Source organism: Hippoglossus hippoglossus, chromosome 8 (assembly GCF_009819705.1).
Source record: "Hippoglossus hippoglossus isolate fHipHip1 chromosome 8, fHipHip1.pri, whole genome shotgun sequence".
Taxonomy (NCBI): Eukaryota; Metazoa; Chordata; class Actinopteri; order Pleuronectiformes; family Pleuronectidae; genus Hippoglossus; species Hippoglossus hippoglossus.
This window is the reverse complement of record NC_047158.1, coordinates 6,635,381-6,662,418: the sequence shown is the minus strand read 5'-3', so window position 1 is coordinate 6,662,418 and position 27,038 is coordinate 6,635,381. Positions and strand designations below refer to the sequence as shown.

The 27,038-nt window shown below is 43.4% G+C and overlaps 2 protein-coding genes across 2 annotated transcripts in view; one reads left to right on the top strand and one right to left on the bottom strand.

Moving 5' to 3' along the window:
• Positions 1-15,846, bottom strand: part of rhbdf1a (rhomboid 5 homolog 1a (Drosophila)) — a 29,886-nt gene extending 14,040 nt beyond the window's left edge. The window contains 1 exon segment of the mRNA XM_034593551.1: positions 15,352-15,846. The gene's annotated coding sequence lies outside the window, so the exon portion shown is untranslated.
• Positions 15,847-24,423: 8,577 nt separating this feature from the next.
• mpg (N-methylpurine DNA glycosylase) lies at positions 24,424-26,964 on the top strand. Its single transcript, XM_034593530.1, is given in 4 exon segments — positions 24,424-24,949; positions 25,772-25,976; positions 26,255-26,621; positions 26,623-26,964. Coding segments are annotated over 4 exon segments (837 nt in total). The 5' UTR covers positions 24,424-24,760; the 3' UTR covers positions 26,699-26,964.
• Positions 26,965-27,038: the final 74 nt, after the last annotated feature.

Genomic DNA, 27,038 nt, shown 5'->3' with positions numbered 1-27,038 from the left:
TTTACAGGCGATTAAAGCCCCACAGCTCCTCTATTTGCTCTCTACTTGATTGTCATATTAAACCCACACAAACTATTTAAAAAAAACATTCAAAGCGATGTAAATGAAGTGAGACAGTGGCTGAAATATCTGACTTTCAATTAAAGCGAGACCACAGCCATTACTGAACATCTGTATCCCACACACTGTAGACTCGTAAAAGTTAAAACGACAGCCGAGGCCAAGGCTTTGAAAGTCTGTCTCCCTCACTCTCTCTCTCGTCCTCCTCCTCCTCCTCCAAAGACAACATGGCAGCTGAGCTGGCACATGCCGGCGACTCGAGTCTCAGGAGGAGTTTTGCTGGAGCAGTTGGCGTTGTCGCTGCAGCCACGACTGCCACCGACTCATTTCTCACTGCGAGCATGAAATGTCATCTCTCCAATGAGTGATAACCAGACATCCATGCACCAGAGAAGCTGGTCCCTGTCTGAGACACCGGGCTTCACAGGCCGGACGACCTTCTGAGGCAGATATCCTTAGGGGAAGGTGAGCTGATTGAATTCTGTGTTTGCCATCGATCCAGGCTGGAGGATTAGTCCTCCCATGACACAGCATCTGTATCTGTTCATGGTCAAGTTTGACACTAAAAGAAAATCTGTCTAAAAGCAACAGCTTCATGAGACAGGACTATACTATTAAAACTATTCCACCCGACCGGCTGCTTAGCTAATGCACCATAATATCTTATCTCTTTCTCAAGGTGATTGTGCCTCTTCCACGTCGCATGGCAGCGATGCGAAGCGTGCAATAGTTTCCCACACTGTTAACATTCCCGGCTCCAATTTGAGGCTGACATTCTTCAGACAGCCACGATGTAATCTAGTTTCTTCAAAAACATTTGTTTTGACTTGGAGATTCACATCCCGAAGAGAAAAAAAAAAAAAAACCACACCCATAACTTTGCACTGCGCCTCGCGAGAGATTGGCTTCCTGCTGTCGCTTGGTCCTTGTGAGAAACTAACACTTCCTACTCAATCACGATACCCATGACAATCCTGCATGTGCATGAATTGTTTTTTTCATTCTGAGGACTGACATTGCCCCTCCTCTCCATTTCTCCTCTCCATTAGGCAGTGGAGGAGAGACAGACAGGCGGACAACACACAGAGGACGAGCTGGTCCAGCAGGCCATAATTACTGGGGTTGACAAGCATAACCCGGACTCTCTGTGTCCGGAGGGCTGCGCTCTATTGTATTACGTTCTACATACAAACTCCAGCCCAATGAAGTTCTCTGTGCCATCATTGATACAATCACTTGGTAAATGGTCTCCAGTCATGCAGAGAAAGGCACTGGCTTATGACAACAGAGGCCCAGCTCTCCCAGGTGAGGCTTAAAGTCAACTCAGTGAATGGTTTTCTTAGTACCACCTTTGACATGCTGCTGAAAAAGCATAGTGGGGGTGGAGGCTTTGTTTTGTGCAGCATAACTAGTTTTCTGAGTTCCGCTTCAAATATGCAGAGGGTTGCAAGAGAGCACTGGCCTCCTGTTTGTCATTCATCATAAATTAAACAGTGATCTGGAGCTCTTTTATACTGAAGCTGTCGGCATCAGATGGCTGCAGTTACCGTTTTTACAATCTCCAACTCCTATTCACTGCTGTACACGAAAATTAAGTGCTCATTCCTGTGCCATTTAATCTGTTATAAAATATTTGTTATTATCAGACATTTCTGAGATAGTCCTGTGAAATATTCCTGCATTCTCCAAATCTGCTCTATCCAGGGCCAGTTTGAATCTCAGTGAATGCCTTACCCACATTCCTCAAGATCCCAGGCTGAAACAGAACCACACTGAAATGGCAGAGCAGGAAACCGCATGAAGTCTAACCATTATGGACATGAGCCTGGCGAGTTTCCGGGAACTGTGTGTACTCTGCTGGTGTACACTACTCTACCGGAGCTGCAGCCGCGCCGAGGGTGGCTGACAGAGCTGTGTCATTGAGGTTGACAGAGCCTTAGGTGGTCGGCCAAGTAGGGCCCCCGCTCGCCACGGCAGGAATACAGGCAGGGTGGACAGCGGAGAAGAGGACTCGCTGCTTCACATCCATGATGGGTGACCTCATTAAATCTGGCTATAGTGAGAAGTCCGGATACCTAATTCTTGAGAGCTGCAGCGCTTCCTGGCCGCAGGCCTTCGTTCCTCCTTTCCCTCTTTCATCCTCCTTCCTGCATGTTGCTGTCGCGTCTACTACAGGTCAACTCTTCCACCCTTCCGCTCAAATGATTCCTATTTATTAGCGAGATTTTAAATATCGATTGATGTCATTATAGTTCACTGCAAATCTAATCTGGTACCAGGTTGACTAACAGATTACTGTTTTCCTGAAAACCTGGTGGCACAAACTGGTTATGTTTTGTTTTCCCCATGCCTACACAGTTAGTCATTCACTATAAATGCTCCTACTATCCATTGTTTTCTTTAGTCTCACTCCTTGCTGTAGGCGAGGCCTGACACAGGAAACAATGGAGGGAAACAATGCTATTCAGGCAGTTACTCTCCTGATCTAACGTATATTCTGCTCTCCTCTATTAATAGAATTGCAAACCAAATCAGAAATGCTCTCTAATGAAATGCTGCGCACAGCAGACACACTCAGTGTTGCAATAGAGAAATCAACTTCGATATGGTGGAGTTCCCATAAATGGGATTTCGTAATGATGAGCAGAAACTCATGACCATGCAGTCACTTTAGTGAAAGGGTGGAGGCCTTTGTGAAACAATATGAAGAAGCAACAGATCTCGCATTTCACCTCATTATATGATCCAAACATAAACCATTTGTCCTGAGCAACACTGTGGGCGTGTGTGTCCTGTGGTCCCTACAGGCATCTGAGGCCCATCTGCGAATTAAATGCAAAAATATGCGTTTGATCTTAATATAGCACATTGTGCCTCAGACCAGGATGAATAAAGAAGCTGGTGTAACTGCAAAGATACTGATACTTGCATTTGAGCGAGGAGAAGAGAAACACAGAGGAGAAACAGGCGACTAAAAATAAATGTGTTATATTGCAGCGCAGACATTAATACAAGGTGACTTCACCGGTTGTGGATGATATACACGAGGAGGGAATTAGGGCATTTGTATGATGTGTGTCTTCTTTTCAGGCAACAATGAAAACAGCGTGACTGACACATGGCTTCTTTTGCACACATTGCTCCCCTACACACATTGACATTGAGATGCAACAGTGCAGGCGTAAAGCCTCTCAGCTCTCTCCATCTCCCTTTCCACACGTCTTACAGGGTAGAAAATACGCTGTGAAATACAGTCGCAGGCCGCAGACTGGACTGCAACTTAGCACCAGTAAAGCTGCCGTCATCGAAATGACCCTACCCATGCATGTGACAGGGTGTCATGCCATACCAACCCTTACGACATTAAAAAACACATACACAGAGAGACATCAGAAATACCCGCTGCAGCTGACCCTGAGATCGAGTGTCCCAGCTCGCTCCGGGGACGGCATGAGGGGTGGGGCTGCTGTGAGTGGCAAGGTGGGAGATTGAGACTAGGCGTGGATGGTGGGCCCAGCCAAGAAGGGTGGAGCAGTGTGTTATCACAGTGGTCCAGGTCTTTAGCTCAGGCTGTCAGGATTTTTACAAACAAGAATCAACGCTTTAGGCTCAGGGGTTTTAGTACCGAGTGACAGATTCGTACCAGGTTGATTGCCAGACTGCCTCACTGTCACAACAGTGTTTACTAAATGAAAGGATTGAGTGCCAGAGACATGAATAGCTCATGAAAGTATAAATGGCCCTCTAACAGCAGGCTATGTGCGTGTGGTGTATTTTTAGAGCTCAATTGCAGATGATCGTCTGCATGAAACCGTATACAAACACAAAAACCGTCCTGCTCCACCTCTCAAGGGCTGTGTGCATCAAAGAAGTTTCATAAAACTGCTTCCATTAATATCCGTGCAAGAGGCAATATCTGTATCCGCCATCGAGCTGCATGTACCCTTTCCTCTACAGAGCCTTATATATTTCCAGGCGACTCCAGGTCCTAGAAAATTGCATTTGGTTATTTTATCAGGATGAGACCCAGACTTTCATCGTGCAGCAATATCCTGCACAGGAAATCAATATGAAGGAGAGATGAGATGTGTTAACAGTACACAGACACCAGCAGATATAATTACTTTAACATCAGCGTGTTTACAAACAGAATATCAGCACTGCTTCTGCACAAAGTTTCCTTCCCTTTCTGAAACACAGGTGAAACATTATTACATGCGTAGCTAATTCAGCACTTGAATTATTTAGTCATTCTGCAAAGGTGAATTATTTACTACACACTTCCTACTGGAGCGTCTGTGCGCATGGCTGAGGCCCACGAGCCAAAGCAGGCTGTGTTCTCAGCATTATTAGCGGGGGGCTGTTTCTGCTCACGACGGCTGACAGCAAAGGCCTGTCTTCACATCAGTGGAAAAATAAACCTCTCTAAGTAAATTTGTATCATATCACAGCCCGGAGTTGTGTTTGTGCCTCTAATCTCGAGGAAGCAGCTGAGAGTAAAAACTCCCCCGACGCGGGCTATATATACCTCACACTCCGAGACAACTAGATAAGGTTTTATACATAACAAGAGGTCTGTGTGTATACTCTGCAGCCACTTCAGTTGGATTGGGTAACACCCTGCTGAATCAGCTCACCCACGACCACTTTGGGATGTTGTTAAGTTGTTTGTTTTAGGGACTCCAGCTGCCAGACCTGAAACCTAGTTGTTTGCTCTAGTCGCTTCTCATCAGCTTCTCCTGCTGTACCCTACAGCGAATCTCACCGTGACGGAGAAATCCAGCAGCAGCTCCTGAAACCCACACTGAAAGAGCACGTGCATGATGAAAAAACGCTGCGGGCCTTGTTAGAGCTGCGTGCTGAGGGCAATTACTGAAATTCAACGAGATACTGTGATACTCCACAGGCCCTGTCCCATAATCTCGGAGGCTGGGAGACGACTGTGGCAGATGTTAAAGATCTACAGGGACTAAATAAAAACAGAGCTGTCGCAACACATCTGGCTTTGCAGACAATCCAAATGTCAAATATGCTGTATAATATCATAGTATAATCTGCTGTTAGGGTTGAGAGAGGCAGGTGGATTAAGCCAAGAAACTGTCCACACGTTACAAATGAAATAAATGTATTCAATTCATAGTGTCTGTCACATCATTTGTACATTTACAGAGGATGACATAGTGTCTCATAAATCTTGGAGCCTTTTCCAAGGGATGGTAACAGTTGTTTCTCCATAGTAAATTTCTTAATTAGTCAAGGGTTGTCAAAACACATCAAAATTGTGTACAATGATGCCTCACATTATTCGCCATAATTAGAAGATCAATGATATTAGTGTCAGACTTTCTTTCACCTTTCTTTGACCGGCCGGGCTTTTACGCAAGGTCTTACAATTTATGGCTTAATAAGAGCCTCTGCTTTAGACAGCAAGGGGAAGTGAGCCGTCGTCCTTGCGGAGCCCCGTCCAACTGAATGTGTCCTGAGACTCGAAACAAGCACTGTATTGTCTACGGGAGGTTTGACATTCTCTCGTTAAGTAAGAGGAGAATCTCACATACAGCGTGTCCTAACAACATGTGATCCCCATCGAAATAGTTTCCACCATGATATCAGCCTGAATCAAGATGACAAAAGGCTGCATTGTATGGCCTGATGTCGACTGGGCTGAACAAGAGCAGGCTGAAGATTTCATTCCTCCATCAATGGAAATGGTGCACTGAGCAAATTCTCTGCTCGGATAATGGAGTTAACTCCATTATGTTTTCGCAGAGACCTCACATTGCAGGTTAATGGTTGAAAACTATAACTGAGCACCAGAGGCTGTCAGGTTGGATCTAATCAATCAACAGGATTAAAAATACTTCACAAAAGGAGCGCCATGGGCTCTGTCATGTCACATCCTCTGTGTGGAGACGACCACCAGCGTAGAGTGAGGTCAGATTACAGCTTATTTTACTGTGGTGCGCTTGAAGGAAGGAAGTGCGGAGCAGAGGAAGGGGAGACGTGCAAACGAAGGCAGGAAACACACCGCAGACCGAGTGCATTCTGCGTGTCCGGTCCACACGACCACGGAAACAACAGACTCTTGCTCACATGCACAGGAACACATCCACGCGGCACATGTAAATACACACATCCCATCTCTGGCCATGATAAAGCACACGTCACCGTATGAACAAAAAAAATGTTTGGCTGAGGCCCTCCGCCCACTCCAGCCCTGCAGACAGAGAACGACACCTCAGGGTACTGTGACATTGAAGCTGACACATCTTGTGAAGGCAACAGATGAAGTGAGGCTTGTCACTGTGGGACAATGGGAATTAGCCAAATTAGCCTGGCTTTAAGCAGAGTGGAGAATGGAGGCTGTCTAGCCTTTCGTGACAGAGCTTTTCAAAGTCAACCCTTAAATTGCAGCTTAAATTGCTTTCTAGAGGCGATAATAAATGAATCATGAAACTGAAATCATATTAAATAATACCATACTATAAAATGTAGCTTCTCAAGCCATGAAGTAATCCATGAGTGGTTTAGAGGCGAACAAAATGCCTCATTTAAAGAGCTTTTATGAAACGCACTAAGTCCACCTGTGGTCAAATTTAAACCCACATAATGAGTTCTAAATACAGAGAGTATTAACTTTAGTATTTAAATGCAACATGGCTAAAAAGACAATAAACAAGAACTTTCTTTCCTCACATTGGTCCAGGTGGAGTGAGTGAGTTGGAAAACCCCTCTTCTTCTATTACTGCCCTGAAGCTTTCGGCCTTTCAGGTCCACAATTACTTTCTAAAAGCAGAGTAAAGCGAACCTGTCACAACAAAGAAGGGTTTATATGAGGAGATAATGTCACCTTGAACGTTGTAGACTTACTTTGCCATTCCGTGAAATACATATGTGTTAAGTACCACTTAATTTCAACTGGATATAAATCATTCAATCGAATACTAAAATATTGAAACAGGCGATTAATTTATTCTTTCACTAAGATATTTTCTTTCGACTCTGTAATTTCATTCAAAGCCTCTGTAGTTTTTTTTATGTTTGACTAAACCTTCAGGGCAAGGTCTAATAAAGGTTTTTATTGTTTTTTAAAAAATCACATTTTAAACACATGTCGAAATTACAAAAAAAAAATCCTCAGATGGATGCAACCTTTTTAGAAAATGTCTCCTTGAAACAGCCCTGAGTACAGATTAATGATTGACCGCATTGATTTTCGACACTGAAGGGTTTTGATTATATGTGCATATGCACACGTGGGAGGGTGTGTGTCTGCGAGTGTGCAGTGCAGATGTGGATCAGGCGAGGGTTAACAGCCAAGGGAAGAACAGGGAATCGCCTGAGGTTATATCAGCAGCCTCCTTTTGCAACAAAACACCTTTAGTGTCACATATCACTGTCGCACAGACACAGAGTCTGTTCGGGATGACATGTACGACTTGGTTCCTTACAAGTCGGAGGATTTTATTTTAGCAGAGGCAACATCCACAGAGTCCCTCATTATACTTCCCCTCTCGATCGGAGGGCGGGGTATTAATTTCCGTTCCACACACACACACACACACACACACACACACACACACACACACACACACACACACACACACACACACACACACACACACACACACACACACACACACACACACACACACACACACACACACACACACACACACACAACTAGGTCATTTTGAAGAAGATCCCATATTTAAATCTCTTTTTATCTGTTACACTGTTAAAATTAGCCTCACCAGCACAAAGTTGGGCATGACTTACGGCAGATAAAAAGCTTTGACAAACATATAAGTGCTTATTCACAGCTGCAGTGTGTGCTCCAGATCTTGCTGCTGCATGCGCTGGGAAAAGACACACAGATCAACCCCACATACATCGACGAGAGCCGGCACCTCTGCTCCAACCACGGTGCGAAAAAGGAGAAGGAAATGAACAATGTGTGTTTCTTTCGTTTCCAAACCACAGGGGAAATCTGTGGGTCCGCCGGTTACTCACTGTCACCGTGGTGGGACACAAATGTGGGTCACGAGGCGTTTTGGCAAAGGCTGTGAAGAACGTCGATGGTGGAGCATTGACTCAGATAAATATGAGGTGAAATGACGGTCTCTGTGTCAGCACAAGTGAGAATCATTCATCGAGGCAGCAACATTTCTATGACAGAACATGTTACTATGTATGCTACTGTAAACACCTGCTTTGATCAAAAACAAACCCTCAACAGAAGCAGCAAGAATACATGAAATGTAACTTCATCCATTTTTATAATAACTAGTGCCGTGTCTGTTCTAAACCTTCCTGTTTGGAATGGGAACAGTTTGTTTGGCCTGTGGTAATACTGGTTGCAGGTTTCTGCCGCAGCGAGCAAAGAATGTGCTGTTGTCGTGATTGAGCGATGATTCCCAGCCTCTGCTGCTACAGAGCTCTGACCGCCTATTTATTCAATTATTTTTGAATGTAACCAAATGGCAACAAATTCAACACTGCAATCTCTTGGGCCCTTAACAATACACATGCCAAGTATGAAGCTGATAAGATGAAAAGTTCTCGAGCCACATGCAGACAGATAGAGAGATTTCTGGAACTGGTATAAAACCTATTTCCAAGATTTTTATCTCCCAACCCACCATCCACTTTCATCAAAGATATGATCCTCTCAAGCTTAGAATCTATGCAGGTTACTATGGTTGAAGGGGAAGCACCCAAGGGAGCATCCAGAGCCGGGGGCCTGGGTCTCTGCGCTGCGATCAGGGAGGTGTAAAAGTGAGGATTAGGGAGGCAGGAAGAAGGAAGAATGAAGCTGTGCAGCTGGGCCCAGAGATCTGTGGAAAACTCCCAACAAAGGCACAGGAAAACTGGGAAGGCCGGGGCAGGTCCTCTGGGACGGTCGCAGGCCCAGCGAGGGGGAGGCCTCCTCACTCCTGACGCGACTGAAGAAAACACAGACTCTTTGTCTTTGGAAATAACGTCAATTTTTCCCCCAAGGTTACAGGGACGCTTCCCCACTGTGCTCATGGTTTGACAACCCAGGAGAATATTGTCATGCAGGAGCGACAAATGATGGGGAAATAAAACATCGGCGAGGAGACAGAAAGTCTGATTCAAACAAGATGAGAGAATAAAAATAAAAAATAACACTGCCGAGTCCCAGAGTGGGAGTACAAACTATGACAGGCTCCAGGAATAAATTACGTCTGATTTGCATTACTTTTCAAGTTTGTTTTTGCCTCCATCTGAGTGAACATGCTTCACAACATATTCGGCTTTAAGGCTTGATGCCTTCACTACTGGGCGTGTTCAACTGGGCAACATAAATGAGAGGCTTTACATCATTTTCCCTGGCACGGGGCATTACGAGCCCTGTCAGCTGGCAAATGGAAGGGAAAGTTGGCACGAGCATGACATAGGCAGGGGCGGTAGAAAAGGAAAGTTTAGAGCAACAGGATCAGGTACTTGCTCAAGTATGGTGCCTGGCTCGATGCCACTTCAATCAGCTCCAACTGACAAACAATAAAACACAGCCCATCAGATTAACGGAAATCTGTTTGTGTAAAAACGGAGGGCGCTTCGAATATATAAAAAGAAGATGCAGCGTCAGCAGGTATTGGTGTCAGAACAGCGCCGGTATTAAAAAGCTTAAATGGTTCAAGTTCAGTCAAAACAAAGGGGCATTCACACGCTGAATAAGATCCACCTCTTCTGAAACAAAAAACTTTAAAAAGACAAGTCACAGAGGAGGCCAAAACACACCCTCATTTCTGGGAAAGCTGCTGGAGTGAGTTTGGTGCATGGTATGTGATGTTGGTGGGACTGTTGAAACTGTCCAGATATAACTGTGTGTGTGTGTGTGTGTGTGTGTGTGTGTGTGTGTGTGTGTGTGTGTGTGTGTGTGTGTGTAGCTCCATTCAGGGAGCAGTCAACTTGAGTTTAGCAGTCTGGTACACAATGAGGATCCACAGCCTCTGGGCATGACGACTGACTGTGCCAAAGATAGAGGGTCGGCGGGGGGAAGTGGAGCGGCCCTGGGGTTGGGGGGGTGGGGGGTGTCGGGGGCTATCCTATTTAAAACTGCACTCTCATTGCCACTGCAACGGCGCTGGGATACTGTATCAGTCAGGGTGTTCCTTGAGCTGGTCCTCTGGCCCGACAATGATCTGAGAAGAAGTAAACAGACTCGACACTGTGCTGTCGTTGCAGCGACCGAGGCCTGTGTTGCACACTTTACACTACCGACATCCATGTGGATTAACAACACACAGAAAAAGCATAAAATACCGTGGATGTATTTTCAGTTACCACCTCTGCCAAGGAGGTTATGTTTTCGTCGCTGTTTGTCTGACTGTTAGCGGGATTACGCAAAAACTACTGGAAGGATTACCACGGAACTTGGTGGAAGGTTTGATTATGCACCAAGGCGATCACGTAGCCCATTGGCTATCATCTGACAACAAATTAGCCTCTGGGGGCAACGGCCAACATTTTTGGGCTACAGTGGATATCTGGGTCAAGACCCCTTCTTCCTGTCACTGTACACTGTTTACAGTTCGACTAGTTTATTTTTATCATACGAGTCGAACGTTTCTCCACACAAACCACAAATGGTAATACTTTTTTCAGCTAATCTCTATTAACGGCTGCATATGAATGCAGATAAATCTAAAAAGCTAATCGCTGATGCAATTCAGTCAATGAGTTTCACTTCTAATGCTCTCACAGACTGTTTACCTGTGGGCAACTCAAGCCTAAACGTGATTGGCCAAACTCTTGTCCATCACCTACAGATTCTGCATAAGCACATTTTTTAAAATCTAGATCTATGAATTGTTCCATCAAGTAGCTTTTGTGTAATGCTGCTAATTAAGAGACAGACAAATGCAGTTGAAAACATAACCTCCTTGACGGATGTTACACCTCGTCTATTTAAGTAGCTCTTTTCATCATTGAGGATGACCTTCCTCCAATGGACAAGCAGGAAAAGGCTCAGGAGTAATAACAGTCATCTGCACACACTAAAGTGCTTTTCAAAGAGCGAGACTGCATTGACTTTTTTACAAGTTGCATTGCTGTAACACAAGCCCGTGTGAGCTTTGAAATAAAATTCCCTGTCAAGGGATTTCACACAGTCAAGACTGTGCAATTGCAACATACCTGACACATACCGTATGTATTTCTGTCTCGAGGCACCAGGTAGCAGAAAATATTTATTGGGTTATCTGTGGACACGCCCTCTGAGAGCTCTTCGCACTCACAGAGGAAGACCAAAGTTCAAGGAGCCATCGCTGCTCGTCTGTGAGCGCTGCCGGGCCTTCTGGGAAAAAACACACAGCATTCCCACAGCCCTGAAAATGAGCTTTGCCCTGAGGTTAACCAGCTTCAGACACAGTGTCAGTGAGAAGACAGGCGGTGGGACCAAAAACACTGTGTAACTACCAAACCCAAATTAGATGTTTTCCTCTCCGCTACAGTCTAATGGTGGCTTCAATCAAACAACAGAAAACAATTCGTAGTAAACCCACATTTTCAATTCAGCAGTCACTCCTCCAACTTTTCTCCGAACCTGTGCGTCAATGGTTTCTAGTAAATTATGTCAATGCCGCTTCATGTATCGGCGTCTGGCTCATGACAAATGAACTGCTGACTGAGAGAAGGGCAGGGTGGCACACTGGCAGACGAAGGCCTCGGGAGGCTCAGAGGTAGACCTGAAATAGCCCTGCTGCTGCATTACAGCATTACATCACAGCTGACTTCACCAACATGGCTGCCGCTGCATCATGCCACCGCCGAGATGTCATGGGATGGAAACAACTGGATGCAGCGGCTGTGAGTCACAGACCCAAGCCGTCAACAAGGGAAGCACTCTGGGGATCGGTGCAGTACCCAGTGTCCTGCAAGCAGCAATGGGATGATGGTCTACACAAGCAAACAGCACACATCCTGTATAATTAAAATCAATGCACCACAGCCAATACGTTCTTTGTTGGGGTTTTTTTTGTTTCCTTCCATCACTGACAAGGCACAATGTATCTGCTTACATTCCTTTTGACATATGCACTGCAGAAACCAGAAACACAACTTGGTTTCTGTTTTTCCACAAACACCACATTAGAAGAATGACTGTTCCTGGTCCTGACAACTTAGTCAAAACCGTGACCACATTCAAGTCAAAAAAAAAGTAGGAGCTGAGCGAGTGCCTGCGGGGACGAGATCAGACATCGCCTGTGGGCTTCTTCTCACCACCAGTCCCTCATTAAACCATACCTGACACGCGTTTTTGAGCTAATGTCTCAAACATGTCTTGTTTGAGCTCAGTAGTGGGAGCAGTCGTAGCCAATATATTTAGCAGGAAATCAGGCGTATTGTCTGTAAAGTAGCAGAACGAGTTGGTTAACATGCTTGACCTCTGCTGCCGTGCCCCACATTAACAACTCTTCCCAGGAGACAGGAACTGTGGCGGGTTTCACACAGAGCAGATGTCGGCTGTGATGACAGATCCATGACAGTCTCTGACAAATCTATAATTTAGCTCAATGATACTGAAAGTCATTAAGTGTCTGCTGACACTGGGTTTAAATGTTTATCCTCTTCAATTGAGTAGACCAGCACTTTTAAAAAGCCACAAAAATATAGTTTCAATTTGAGTCAAATGTTAAAGGCTGGATTTATTCAGAGGGACTTTTAAATACAACTTAATGATTCCCTGTGCTTTAATGGTGCAGCCATAAAAAAATAAAGACTTGTGTTTGAATATTTTGCTCATAGTAAGAATCATTTGAGCCGAGTGAAGAGTTGGAATAAACAGATTAGAGGATATGGATTTTTGGTGGTGAAATATGATACGGCATAAGATGTTATGATATTTATATTTACAGTTTACCTATAAAGTTAATTATAAATAAAAAAGAAAAGACAGATGGAACCAAATATTTAGAATTTGATTTACAAAATAAAACATACATGCATTCGTTAGTCTGTAAAATGAAAATGTCATATTGCTGCATATTGGCAAACAAAACAGATACCAATGTGTCTGTTAAAGATCATATCGGCCAATTTTTATTGACCAACTGATAAATAGATTCGTCTCCAAAGCAGATATATAATAAGAATTGATATTCAAACTTGCCTCAGGGGAAATTATGATCCAACAGAATATGAAAAACCATGTAGAATCACCAGAAAATCCTAGATGATGGATACCAATATATATTTATACCAATAAGAAATAAGTGTCTTTCAATATTAAAGATAAAATCAAATGCAATTTAATACAGCAGCTACTATTCTACCTAAATATTTAGTATTACTACTTTAACATATGGTCACAACAAAATTCTTCCTGCTCAGTAAACTTCAAGTGAACAAATTTTTTCGACTCGTGACACAGATGTGTTCTGCTGACGAAACAGCCTGAGGTTATTTAGAGAAGCATGTGCTCAGCACACATGGAACAGCTCAGCCCAGTGACGCTGACAGAGGTCTGTCCAGACCCTGGAGAAAATGACCAACAATCACTGAGAGTGTACACCCGTGTTCTGGAAACAGGCAGATTTCTTCTTCCTGGAAATCTATGGCGGCCTTGTGTGTGAGGACTGCGTCATCTCATCAGCAGAACATCAAATCTACAAAAGAGCATCCATTCTGGACTTAACAACTGTGTCCTGTTTGTGGATAAATCGTCTTGAAGCGATTAGACGCGCATGTGTGAAATGTCACTGCGGTGCTGATGCACAGTGCTGCGAGCTGTGTGACGTGGGGCGAAGAAATCCAGTGACGAACTCCAGTTACTGAATGTTGATAACTGAGCCACAGAGTAAAAGCCCAGCTCGTTTGAAGGCAACACCATGAAGCACTTGGCCAGACTGACAGACAGACAGACAGATATCGCGCCATGAGTAATGCAGGCATGACTACAGTGCGGCCCCCTCAGCAGCCCCTTACAAAACTTACATACCAGGCAATCACCACAGGCAGGGCCTGGATGGTACACCTGCCTCAGCAGAGCTACTCCCACCTCCAAGCATGATGCACCCACATAAACACACACACACACACACATAATGGGAGTATTCTCCCTGGGGTCCAGTTGGAGAAGATACAGGGGATGAGCATGACCGCCACTATCACACATCACGGCCCTGCTTTATTGGTGTGGTTACATCACCCTGAGCCACGGTCCCCCCCCCCCCCCTGGGTGTGATAAGGTTTCAGGAACACTGGACACACAAACCAGGCCATGTGCTCCTGTGTCCCGTCTGCCAAAATAACTCAGCAGTTTATAATACAGTACGGTTATGGTTTCACTGCAGTCTGCCCAGGTTTCGTAGGAAACTGTATGCGCGTAACCTTTTACCATGTCAACACAACTGTTTAAGATGCGAGCTGCCGTCCCGGAGCTTTTCAAACTTCTGATGAGTCAAACCTACAGATGTTCAGGTGGGCCCCTCCACACGTGATGGAATTTGTGCCCCCTTTGTGACTGATGTGAGTCACTTTGAGTCACCGCCGTGTTGAAGACACAACTCAGGAGAAAACAAAGATCCTGAGGAGGAAAAAACACGTTCTGTTTCCAAGCAGTCAAACGCTTTTTCATCAATTGTCTCCATGAACTGTGTAACACCTGCATGAATGTAGCCTTCTATTATTATAGAAAGAGGAACCGTGGCATGCTCGTATATGTCACGAACATGAAGAAGATGGTGTTGAGCAGCAGTAGAAGGTTGAAGAGGGAGTAGTTGGAGGATGACTGAGGTCATGGCGTGACATGATTTGTTACATGACTATTCAACAGTCATCTATGTGCATTCCTTCCATCATCATCCTCCCACTACAGGAGATAAGGGAAACATGAAGTCTGACTCTAATTAAAGTAATCTCCCCCAATATTGGTCGAGTTCAAGTTACATTAAAAAAAAGTAATCTATCCATTCAGCCTGTGTCCCATTTTACACTCATTAGCTCCACTTCAACATAGGCTATTTCACACTTTTTAAAAAGGTGACAGGGCCTGAATGTGTACACCCCATTGAGACCACATGAAATCACCTATAGGAGAACTCCACTACAACTGCACAGCAGCCGATAAATGATGCTCTGCTCACTAAGTTCACTCTGGATCTGGAGGGTTCCCATGTCTGACCAGGAACGATCCAGTCCACCGGTACACACACGGCTCGTTTATCCTCCTCGATCACGACGCGTAAAAAGCGCGTCCTCCGACGCTGCGCCTTCCGTATGGGCGACCGCAGGAGACAGTCACGAAATAACGATCCAACTTACCCTTATTACCAGCAGCTCAGGCGATCCCCAGCAGAGAAACACAGGGAGTGGGAGAAAATAAAAAAATAAATCCGGGTAAACAGATGTTCCTCCAGGCAGTGGATGAGTGGTTTGTCACATCATCCTGACAGCGGCGCAGGAATCAAACGCGCGTCTTCGTTTTCCACCCCGCAGATGTGTAAACTGTGTGTGTGCGTGTGTGTGTCTCTGTGAATGTGTGTTTTTAAAGCCAAGCCCGGTGCCGTGGTGGGTTTGAATCCGGTCACTCAGGAGCGCACCGGCAGCTCAGGCAGTCCGGGAGGATGTGGCCGAAATGTGGGATCTGCCGTCCGGTTCCCTGCCTCCCCGCTGCGGACAGAGCATTCCCACAGCGCTCCATGGATCGACCCGGGGTAAGTTTTTTTTTTCCTCCCCTGCCGGTTGTAGCCTAATTCAGTTTGCTGGAGAGTCTGTCAGCCCCGCCCTGGGCTGGAGACGAGAAGGCAAACCCGTCAAGATCACCGACCAATCGGTGCGTACACAGGGCGGCGCTGCTTCTCCCGGTGAGCGGCGGTGACTAAGCGATATTCTGATCCAGACCCAGAGGGGGGTCCTGGGACAGAAACCAGGGTTTAACAAGCTCTGTGATCCACAGTGTTCCACGCCAACGCTGAACCAGGACTGTCCCGTTAGTCTCCACAGGAGACAACGTTAGATTTTAATGTTAGAATAATAATAATGATGATATCATTTAGGATGATTCTTAAATGGGAGGATAAACCAAACACAACCCACGTTTCTTAATACATAAACATATACCAATTTGTGGATGAATTGCTATATAATGTAGATGATTTGTTTCCTGGAACTCCAGAGGTTAAGATCAAATTACGTAAAAAATCAGTCATCAATTGTCACTATATTCACTAATATGGGCCTTACACATGTTTTATGTATATACGAAATTGAAAACCTAACTTCACACAAAGATAATTTCAAAATAAATTGTAGAATAAATGGTATATTTATAATGCTAAATGTGCCATTTATGATAAATGGTACATTCCTATTTTGTGATTTTTGCAACTGAATCAAAGTTTGGAGAATATGTACTTTTACAAAAGCAGACAACAAAATTCCATTCATTATACATATGCAAGCCCATACTGTACAGAAAACACTCCACTATTCATCACCTTCACTCACATAAATCAGCCAAGCTTTGAAATTTGACAACCTCCCCTCCCGTCTGCATATTCTCATCAAATAAATTTTGTGTATCGTATTCTCCACTAACTCCTTAAATCCAAGTTTTAGATTTTCTAAAGATTAATGAGCATCAGGATCGGAAATAACCCCCAAAATAATATATCAGTGTACCTACCTGTGTGTCTGAAGCTGAAATCAATAACTGTGCATAAATACAAATTGTCAACAGGAAAATAGATACACACACACACACACACACACACACACACACACACACACACACACACACACACACACACACACACACACACACAAACCGTGCAATGTTGCCACATGACTCAGAGATAATCATGACATCACATGATATCAGTGATCAGCAGGTTAACCGCACATGAACTCTGTGCTCTCACTACGTTTCCGTGAAGTTTATACAGTTCTGCTTTTTTTACTGAGTCAAAGATAGATAGATAGATAGATAGATAGATAGATAGATAGATAGATAAATGGAGCTCTTCTACTGCACCAGGTAACACACTGCTGCTTCTGCTGCTACTGCTGTGTCTAATGAAAAGACCATTATGGTGCATTCCATCATAGTTTCAGTGAAAGTTCAGATGCACCTGGGAATATTCTGCAGGAGAGAGATGGATGTTCAGAAGCCGATGGTTTCTGAGGTGCTGACAAGGGGCACCATGTACACAGCTCTCCTCAGATGAGGTTTCAGGGCACAAGAGGCTCATGTTCCAGGAAAACGTCTCCTTCGTGGTTGCTTTGATGCACTTCTCGATTAAGACACTCTCCCCCGAGCGTGGCAGCCGGTTCTTTTCTGCTATAAAACTAAAGGAAGACATAACATGGTCTCATTTTCATGCTGACAGAGCACATGATTTGTTTGTGTGTCTAGAACAAGGAACCATAAGAGAGGCTGACTACTTTTTTATTCAGTAGATCTAGGAAAAACCCGAGCAGTACAACTTTTGCAAGCGGTGGAGGAATTATTGAGATCCTTTATCAAAGTAAAAGCTAAAAGCTACATTCCACATTTTACTTATGTCAAAGTACAGATGTATTAACAGCAAAATACACTTAAAGTATTAAAACTAAAAGTATCAACTATGCATATGGGTGGCCACTCTCAGAATCTTATATCATTATATATACTCTTATAATATTGGTTTATTCATCCTGGTGTTTAGTTGGGCCAATTTTAATTGTAGTGTATATTCTTGAGCATTTTAATCTGTAAAAATGCATCATATTTATTCAAAATCATGATCTGCAAAATGGGAAATAAATATTTTGTATCTGCTTGTAGTGAAAAATAAAGTAGTGGCTTGGTGGAGGAATAATTCAGATCCTACATGAAAGTAAAAGTACCACAGTAAATATGCATTCAATTACCCATTCATCCATTTTCATTTGAAGGTCGCAGAGGAGACTGGAGCCAATCCTATCTGACATTGGATGAGAGGCAGGATACAGGTTACTTGCGTATTTCAGGGCCGACATACAGAGAAAAAAAAAACATTCACACTTATATTATCACCTATGATGTAGATTTACAATTCAGAGTCTCAAATTAACCTCACCCTCAATCTGCATGTATTTGGACTGTGGGAGGTATCAGGAGAAAACCCACACAGACACAGGGAGAACATGCAAATTCCACACAGAAAGACACTGGCCAAACCAGGATTCAGCCCAGGAACCGTCTCGCTGTGAGGTAACAGTGCAAACCACTACACCAGGTTATGCATAAAGTGGAAATACTCTAGATCTTGTCATCTGTAGGGTCTCTGCATGTTCAGCAACTTAACATCTGTTGCCACAATTTCAACTGAGGTTCTCGTTTTCTCAAGATAGATCCAACATTTCTATTATTCTATAGTGTATATTTTTATGCCTGTGTTTCTGTCCGCAGGAATATTTTTGAACGTTTTTAACACCTCCTCCTCACGTCCTCCACAGCTAAATGCCAACAGCAGCTTTCCTCCCTGAGGAGAAATCGAATCATCCTGGTTTTACCAATCACTGCATCACCAAACTAAAATATACAACAGACAGGTCTCACAACAACCTGGTCTTGCGAATGCTTCACAGTGTTTCCCCTCAGCTCGAGTCTCCTCTCCGCCTTGCACCCACAGGTTTCCTCCCTGCCAGCGTGACTGATAGCCACGCCGCAAATCGAGCTGATTCTGAGACACGCTCCTAAATTAGGCATCAGTTAGAATTTAAACTGTAGCAACGAGTTTATCGCTCTTCATCGACCATTTCACGTACACTCAGGTATGTAAAGACCGTTCAGGGGCCTACCAGGGGTCCCTGATTGATATACCACAAAGTGACTGTAATTAATGGTGAAGTGTCCCTCGGGGACTGAGGAAAGTTGAAGCCGGGGCAAAGGCAGCATTGAGGAAGCGACGCAGGGCCTGTAGGAGCACCCAAGGGCCCCAGATTCCCCATCAATCAGATGCAGATAAAAGGGTTGAGTTCAAGGGTAGCTTTTAACCAAAAGGACATTGTCAGATGCTCCATAAGCGGTTTCCTCTCTTTCGACCAAGCAGAGAAGTGGAGGGGAGGCCATTATTTCTGGGTTAAGAGGTTTGTTTTGTTTCCTCATTCATTGGCGACATGGTTTACCACACCTACAGAGGAGGGCAGATACCGTTTAAATGGATGTGCGAGCTTTTAACTCTCAGGCTGCTTTTCTGGGTTAATTGATTTTTTTTTAAATGTCATTGAGTTTTTTTTTTACGCCTAAAGGAAACACATTTTAATCCTCAAATGGGACGTGTTTGCTCCTATAGCTCTGATTGCACAATCAGTTCCTGGGTGTAGAGCTGAAGTTAAAATAGAGTGCATGCTGGTTTTCATTCAGTGATGGAACACATACTGCATGTACATTACTGGCAAAAAGCAACCCACTGTTGCAAAATACCACCGCAGGAAGGAGGCTGTTGAAGAAATGAAAAACGGCAAAAAGGATTTCACTGTGTGGTCGTGTTGAGATTCATAATCCCTTGTTTTTGTGATAAGGCTGGCGAAAATCCTCTCTCCCTGTTTCTCCCCGCCTGCATGACCCAACGGTGGTTTCCTCTCGGAGCCACAGGTGTGGGCAGAGACGAGGCGTCTGTTATCAGAGCAGACAGAGAAAGGTCATGGGACTGGAGATATCAGCACGAGCTCAATCAATACACAAAACAGCTGGAAGGCTGAATGATCTACTAACATGACCCTAAAACTGCCACTGACCCTCTGCACTTTAATATAAAAAACAATCAGAATAGTTTTTAAAATGTAATTGATTTCTGGAAATCCACCTGCAACCCTCCTTCTGTGTCTAGCGACCTCCCAGGAGGTTCTGACCCCTAGTTTGGGAACCACTGCACCAACACATCACTAATTGTCTACAATGCAGAACAAACAGAACAAAAGCATATATGTTGTCTAGATGAACAAAAGGAAAATGGCGTGTCTACACACCAGTGGCTCTTAAAAACACTGTGAGCATGAGATCGCAGGTGTGGAGAAAGAAAACCTTGGTTTCAGCTTGAGCACATCTCAGTTGTGTCGCTGTGTGAACCTGGTCTCGTACATAGTGATCATCCCCCCCCTCCTCCATGTGAGATCCAGCCACCTGTGCAGCACACACACACCACACCTATATGCAGCAAACAAGCAAAAAGAGACTCATGAATCATTTATTAATCAATTAATAATTAATCCCAGCAAACACCAAGGATGCAGATGTCTGATAGCTGTAAGAAAAAAGCCTCCCGTGTCTAAGTGAATGATGTTTGTCACAAATAAACAATCATGTGTGTGATTATTTGGCCTTGCTGTTTGCGCTCTATTGAGAACCATTCTATTTTCGGACATGCGGTCCATGGGTGAAAATGAAAATAAGATAATAAGATAAAACTAAAACATTGAGAATGCAGCATTTGAAAAGAAGCCTCTGAAAGACCATGTCTACAATCACATGACAGCAGAACTGCCACACCTTGTAATGGAATGAGGTTTGCTTACATGATATAAATATGATAATGTCATGGAATCAACACAACTTCAAAAGTCCAGGTCAGGAGGTTATGTCATCAGTGTTCATTTTGTGTATTTACAACTAGAAACACCAGGGATGTCCTTTTTTTTTTGTTAATTGTGACTTTTCAAGGGACGTTGGGGGGCCCGGGCAAAGGGGTCCGTGGGCGGAACTACAACAAGATATAAAGAATTTGTATCTTTCTCTAAATTGCCAATTAACTGAAAAATTGTGTAGCTGTTTTCAGACATGACCTCCGGAAGAACTCCAGAGAATTGGGTCTGGATTTTCTCCAGAGTTTGCTTTTCAAGCATTGACAACGCAGCAGGAGATTCTCTGTTCAGCCGCGTTCACAACAGCAGCAAATCCCCCGCAGGATTCATCACATCGGCTCCTCTAGAGTTTCTGCGGGCTTTAGAGTGCCAGACGGAGAAAGTGAGAAGCTCTGGAGGTTCTCACACACGCAACCACCGCAGAAAAGCTCCGGTGGATCTCCAGAGGTCAGTGCATGTCTGAAATCAGCTTGTGTCTGCACTGACAAACTGGTATCCAGACTATTCAGATCATAAACAACACAGGAAAAAATAGCGATATCATTTTTGGACGGTCCATTTAAGTCACATGTTTGGAACAATATTTTTATACAACCAAAGATAGCAGTGCCAGTCTGTCGCTGTAGTGGAACTATATACAGCACATGGATATATATATATTTATAGCTTAATGTTAAAGCTAAATCAAATTGAAACAAGTCACTGTGGAAATCAAAAACAAATATTAGCTACTTCCTTTCTAAACACAGCACGAAGAGAGGATATCACATGCAGCACACAAACATTTGTTCTTAATATGACTCTCTGACTCATGCTGTAGTAAGATATTTTCAGTCTGCCTGCATTCTGCTCGTCCATCTGCACACAGACGGGTCTTTGGCGTCCCCCCTCAGCGTCACTATCGCTGAGGTGGCCGCAGGAATTGAAAGTGGTCCAGAATGCAACACTGCAGCCAAGCCGTGGTTGCTAAGATTATCTGAGGCAGCGACAATGAAAACTCGCCCCAGCCCAGACTTCACCGTCACCGCTGACAGGCAGTGGAAACACAGTCGGAGAAAACAATGGCCTTCAACAGTCCAGCAGCCGTGGCAAAGTCAACAAGCCATGCGAGGGCTCTTCTACTGAACATGCTCAGCAGATTTCTGTCTGGCTCAGTCATGTCAGTCCAGTTCTTTGTGTCCGTAATTACAGCACCACATTTCTCATGTGTTTCCATTAAAGACAGGAACATTCAGATACCACAGAAAGATAAATTGATCTTATGATCCTTGGAAACAAAACTAAAGTCCAGAAATTAAAAAGAAATTGGAAAGTTTTGCAATTTGTGACATCACAAAAGGAGGTGATAAGATATAGCGCAGAATATGTGCAATGAGACCTGGTAACTAGCTAAGCAAATATTTGGACTAGGAATTTTTATGGAACTTTTCATGTCGATGCAGTGTATCAGCTTACCCCCGGCCCAAGGACGTGTGCCCTTCACCTGTTCCTGCAATGACACACACACGCAAATGCACACATGCACATGCACACACGCGCAAATGCACACATGCACACGCGCAAATGCACACATGCACATATATATATATACACACACACACACACACACACACACACACACACACACACACACACACACACACACACACACACACACACACACACACACACACACACACACCACCTCATGAGTATCTGGCATCTCTCCAATGATTCGACCCCATGCAGGCGGAGAGGCCTCTGTGAGGGGGAATATTTTTAGTAATATTTCTGTCTGTGCTATTATATTTTCTTTCTTATTCATTGAATACAAGTCAGAATATGAAAAACACAAGACGTTTACAGAAATACAAAAATACTGAGCACAATACTTAGTATAACACGTATATAAGCATAGTATTTAGAGTATGAAAACTGCAAAAATGTATGTATTTTATCACTTTTGCATGCAATACGATGTAATACTGATATACAAATATATTTGTATATAATTGCTGATACAAATTTTTTTTAGAAAACAATGATTCCATGCAACCCACAAACCAAGCTCTTATTTACTCCTGTGGACCCTCATGTATAGTCATGTGATGTGCTCTGCAAACATGAAAACCTTATGTGTTCCCTCTGTGTGCAACTCTATTTGTCTGTAAACTTAATCAAATCATGAATCTTGTTTCAGATTATTACAGAGAAAAAAGCTGCAACGCCCCGACACAGCTGCAGAAGAAGACTCCCAGTCAGCCATTAGACAGGGATGTATTTGAAATCATGCTGCAGCTGCAAAAAGCTCAGGACGATCTGGGGAGGAGTACTTAGTCCAACAGGCAGAAAAACAAGGCTGCTGAACATCACAACAAGAGAGGGCCTGGGCTTTGAAAAGAGGGGGCATTGTGCATTCAAGAGTAAAAGCGGCAGCGGGAACAGACAGACCATCAAGCTTTAAATTCAGGTCAAAACATGTGGATAAGGATCTGAAGCCCCTTTACAGTATCAACAGTGAAAAACACATTAGGATAAGAGACAGAATTATAATCCTACACATCAATGGCTCTTCAATGGCACTTCAATCTTTAACTAATATACAGATAAACGCATAAAAAACACAAAGCAATATTAGGCTATAATGTTTTACAAAACATTCATCTGCAGTTCACTTTTTTCTTTACCCTGATCAAGTTTTGCTTTTTTTTAATCAACAAGATATCTCAAACACCTATTTGTATTTTTCATCAATTACTATAGTACAAGTGATCCAATCTATTTCAAACACTTAACACTATTAATTCATCCTCATTTACTCATTCATCTATTGGTCTGTGCATCCATTCTCATACCAATCACTGCATTCACGAGCTCTAAGGTCAGAGTTCCTCCGAGTAACAGCTCAGCAAAATTTTACTTCCGCTCATGAAATAGCAGTGGGTGGCACGGCCATGCCACATACTGTGAGTCTTCCAGAGAGCCACATGGACTCACAGTGCCTGGGGCCAAACTGGCGCCATCCACTTCCTGGGCACAGGCAGTCATGAGCACACCAGCTCTATATATATCTTCCTATTAGAGGGCACTGTTTTCAAATGAGGCTGAGAAGATAAGACAGCGTCAGGAAAAGGTCGCTGTTTGGGAGGTAACACTTATCAGCATGTGTGGCTGTGAAGAGCAGCAGGAAAACAAAGTTGGGCCTATAGAGACTGATTTGTGAAAGAAAAGGAAAAAAAAAACGTTCTAACCAAAAATAAATAAACAAAAATTATGTTTATTAAGGATATATTTTGGAATACCCACATTTTATGTTGTATACAATATTGAGTGACATATTTGACATTACATGCAATGTGAAGTAATAATGATATATAATATATTTCTATATAATTATCGATGCATAAGTAAAACGAAAACAACAACAATGATTCCCCACAAGCCACAAATTATCAGAATTATGTGAAGAAAAGGAAAAGAAAATCTAAAGAAATCTTCCCTTTCACACCCTGGAAACATGAACAGCGAACACTACAATGCATTTCTTTTAATTATTGAAAAGAATATTTAAGACATCTTTTGATACTATATATATTAGATTAGGTATTATTGGAAAATGTACTAAAATATATTGAAAAGAGAATATTCAAATGAATCAGGTATGAAGTTGACACGATAAATATTTAAATAACCGATATATAGCCTTAATATGCATTGGGATAAAAAGAAAGACAGAAAGACAGAAAGAAAGATAAGAAAGTTAGAAAGAAAAGCAGAAAGACAGAAAAAAGACAGACCAAAAGAAAGACAGACAGACATAAAGTTATAGAAGCAGGGGCTCATATGTATAAGAAGAAATGTTAAGTTAGTGATTTGGTGGAAAAAGGTGTTGTAGATATTCACCAGCTCAAGTGTAACTTCTCCATCGATCAATAATCGAACACCGATTCACATCCTCCAGGAAAAAAGGGTGCGCGGCTCCTTTAAGAGATTCAAAACAGTCATTTACTTCCTGTGTGCTAGCTCCGGTGCTAACTGCTACGACACTCTCACACACTATTATCATTAGAAGGTCAAAAAACAGTAGAAACGTGTTTCTGACTTTACAGAGCGACAGGGTGGTTAAAAGTGGGGTTTTGATGACGTGATGGCAGGCAGGAAAAGAAAGATGGCGGCTGCAGCAGGTGAGCAAGATGTAAATAAAGGTGAGAAGCAGACAGGTGAGGAAGAGGAGAAGAGAAGTGGGAGTTTTACTGGGACTGACCTGCAGCTCAGACTGGGAGAGGAGTTCTTCCAGCAGCCTTGTATCAGTCTGGCTAAAGCATTCCTGGGAAAGGTAAGTTACTGACACCTCACCTGAAGGCGACCTGATGCTCTGCAGGGGATCATACGATGCATGTGGAGTTTTGGTAGAAGACAGTGTAGCAGGGGCTCCTTTAATGCGTCTGTCAGACCTGTGGATGTAACACAGCCGCTGTCACTGTCGACCATAAACTGAACGTTCTTACAAAACCCAGGACAACAATAAAACACATCCAGGTCCAGATAAATTACATGTAATAACTTACTTGTTTTTGCTGCTTCCTGCTCCTGTCACACTTTACAACCAGCACTGATTCAACTCAGGGTTGACTTCATTTAGTCAGTGCCATATGTCCACTGTTGTGCAATTTCAATATTTGTGTGCATTTATTTACATTGTATATATCCTGTTTATGTTTATATTGCTATTTTTCTACTTAAATATAACTTTTTTACTATTGTTTCTTATTCCTCCTTACCCCTTTGCTGCTGTAACATGTCAAATCCCCCTTAGTGGGACTATTTTATAATTTCATAAAATAAAGGTTGACCAATATGCATTTTCTTTGGGGGCTGATAAAATATAAAGTAAACAATTTCAACTACTGGTATTTCAGGCAATATAACAATACTTTAAAAAAGATGCCTGTCTTGTGTAATAATAATAATAATAATTACAAGCTCCCAGAACCTTTTATCAAATCTTTAAATGTCAGGTTACGTCAGTCCCAAACCAAGAAATCTACAGGGGTTTTTTTGTGCCATTTTTGCTAAATGGATGATCAATTAACCTTCTGTGTATTAGCTAATCAATGATGGCTATAAACACAATCTGCCTCATGCCTTATCCCTGCAGGTGCTGGTCCGCAGGTGTGCAGATGGCGCTGAGCTGCGAGGAAGAATAGTGGAAACTGAAGCCTACCTCGGTGGAGAGGACCAAGCCTCACACTCAGCGGGAGGCAAACGCACAAAGAGGAACACAGCCATGTTCATGAAGCCAGGCACAATTTATGTGTATCCCATTTATGGCATCCACCTCTGCATGAATGTGTCCAGTGAAGGTAAAAACATTACGCACCAGAGATGACTTAAAAGTAGGAATACCTGCCACATGTTTTGTTCACATTGATAGCCATGTCTACTGATACATGCAAACAGAAAAAAAGTTATAAACTGTTGCTTGCTCTTGTTTTCTCTTCAAAGTGTTTATCATTAGTATGACGTTAAACTGATACTGTGTGTATCAAGTTGTGTTTTCTATTGTCGGTGGGTAAAGGGCAAAAGGAAGGAGACGAAGTGGAGCCATGCAGACTTATGTATGTTGTTTGGTTTGTCACAGGGGAGGGTGCTGCCGTGCTGCTGCGCTCCGTCGAGCCCCTACAGGGTCAGTCCGTCATGAGGCGGCTGAGGGCAGCCAGACGCAAAGAGGGCGCCCAACAACTTAAGGACAAAGAGCTCTGCAACGGGCCTTCGAAGCTGTGCCAAGCTCTAGATATACCGCGCGGTTTTGACTGTCGAGACCTGGCCTCAGATCCAGATGTGTGGCTGGAAGGGGACCCCAACACAAGTCCAGCAGAAACTTACAATATAGTATCAGCACCACGTGTTGGAATCGAGTCCCATGGCGAATGGGCCAAGAAGCCATGGCGGTTTTATCTTCGAGGGCACCCCTGTGTTAGTGTATTGAATAAAGAAGCAGAGAGACAATGGAAATGTAATAAATGATTTAGGTTCCTCAGATGTGCAGCCTGACACAGGACAGAACCATGTCAAAAGGACTTAACAGGATGATTCCTGAAAAATACTCCTCCATCTGTTCCCTTTGTGGACTTCACCATTTAAGTAGACTAAAAACTACAGAATCTTCTCCACTAACTCCATTACATCATCTTGATCATTAAATTCTTAGGGGGTCTAGATGGTAAAATAAAATCCATGATCAGTTCAGATTCTAAATTCAGTTCTGTAACGCATCTGTACTCTCTCTTTCTTCCATCTGTGTTTTTTAATAAACATTCATACTTAGACAATTCTCTTGTCAGTGGTTTCACAGATGTTTGGAACACTCTGCTTCCCTCAAAGCAAAAACAGACCGTCTCATGTTTAGAGTCTTCGCTTTCTTG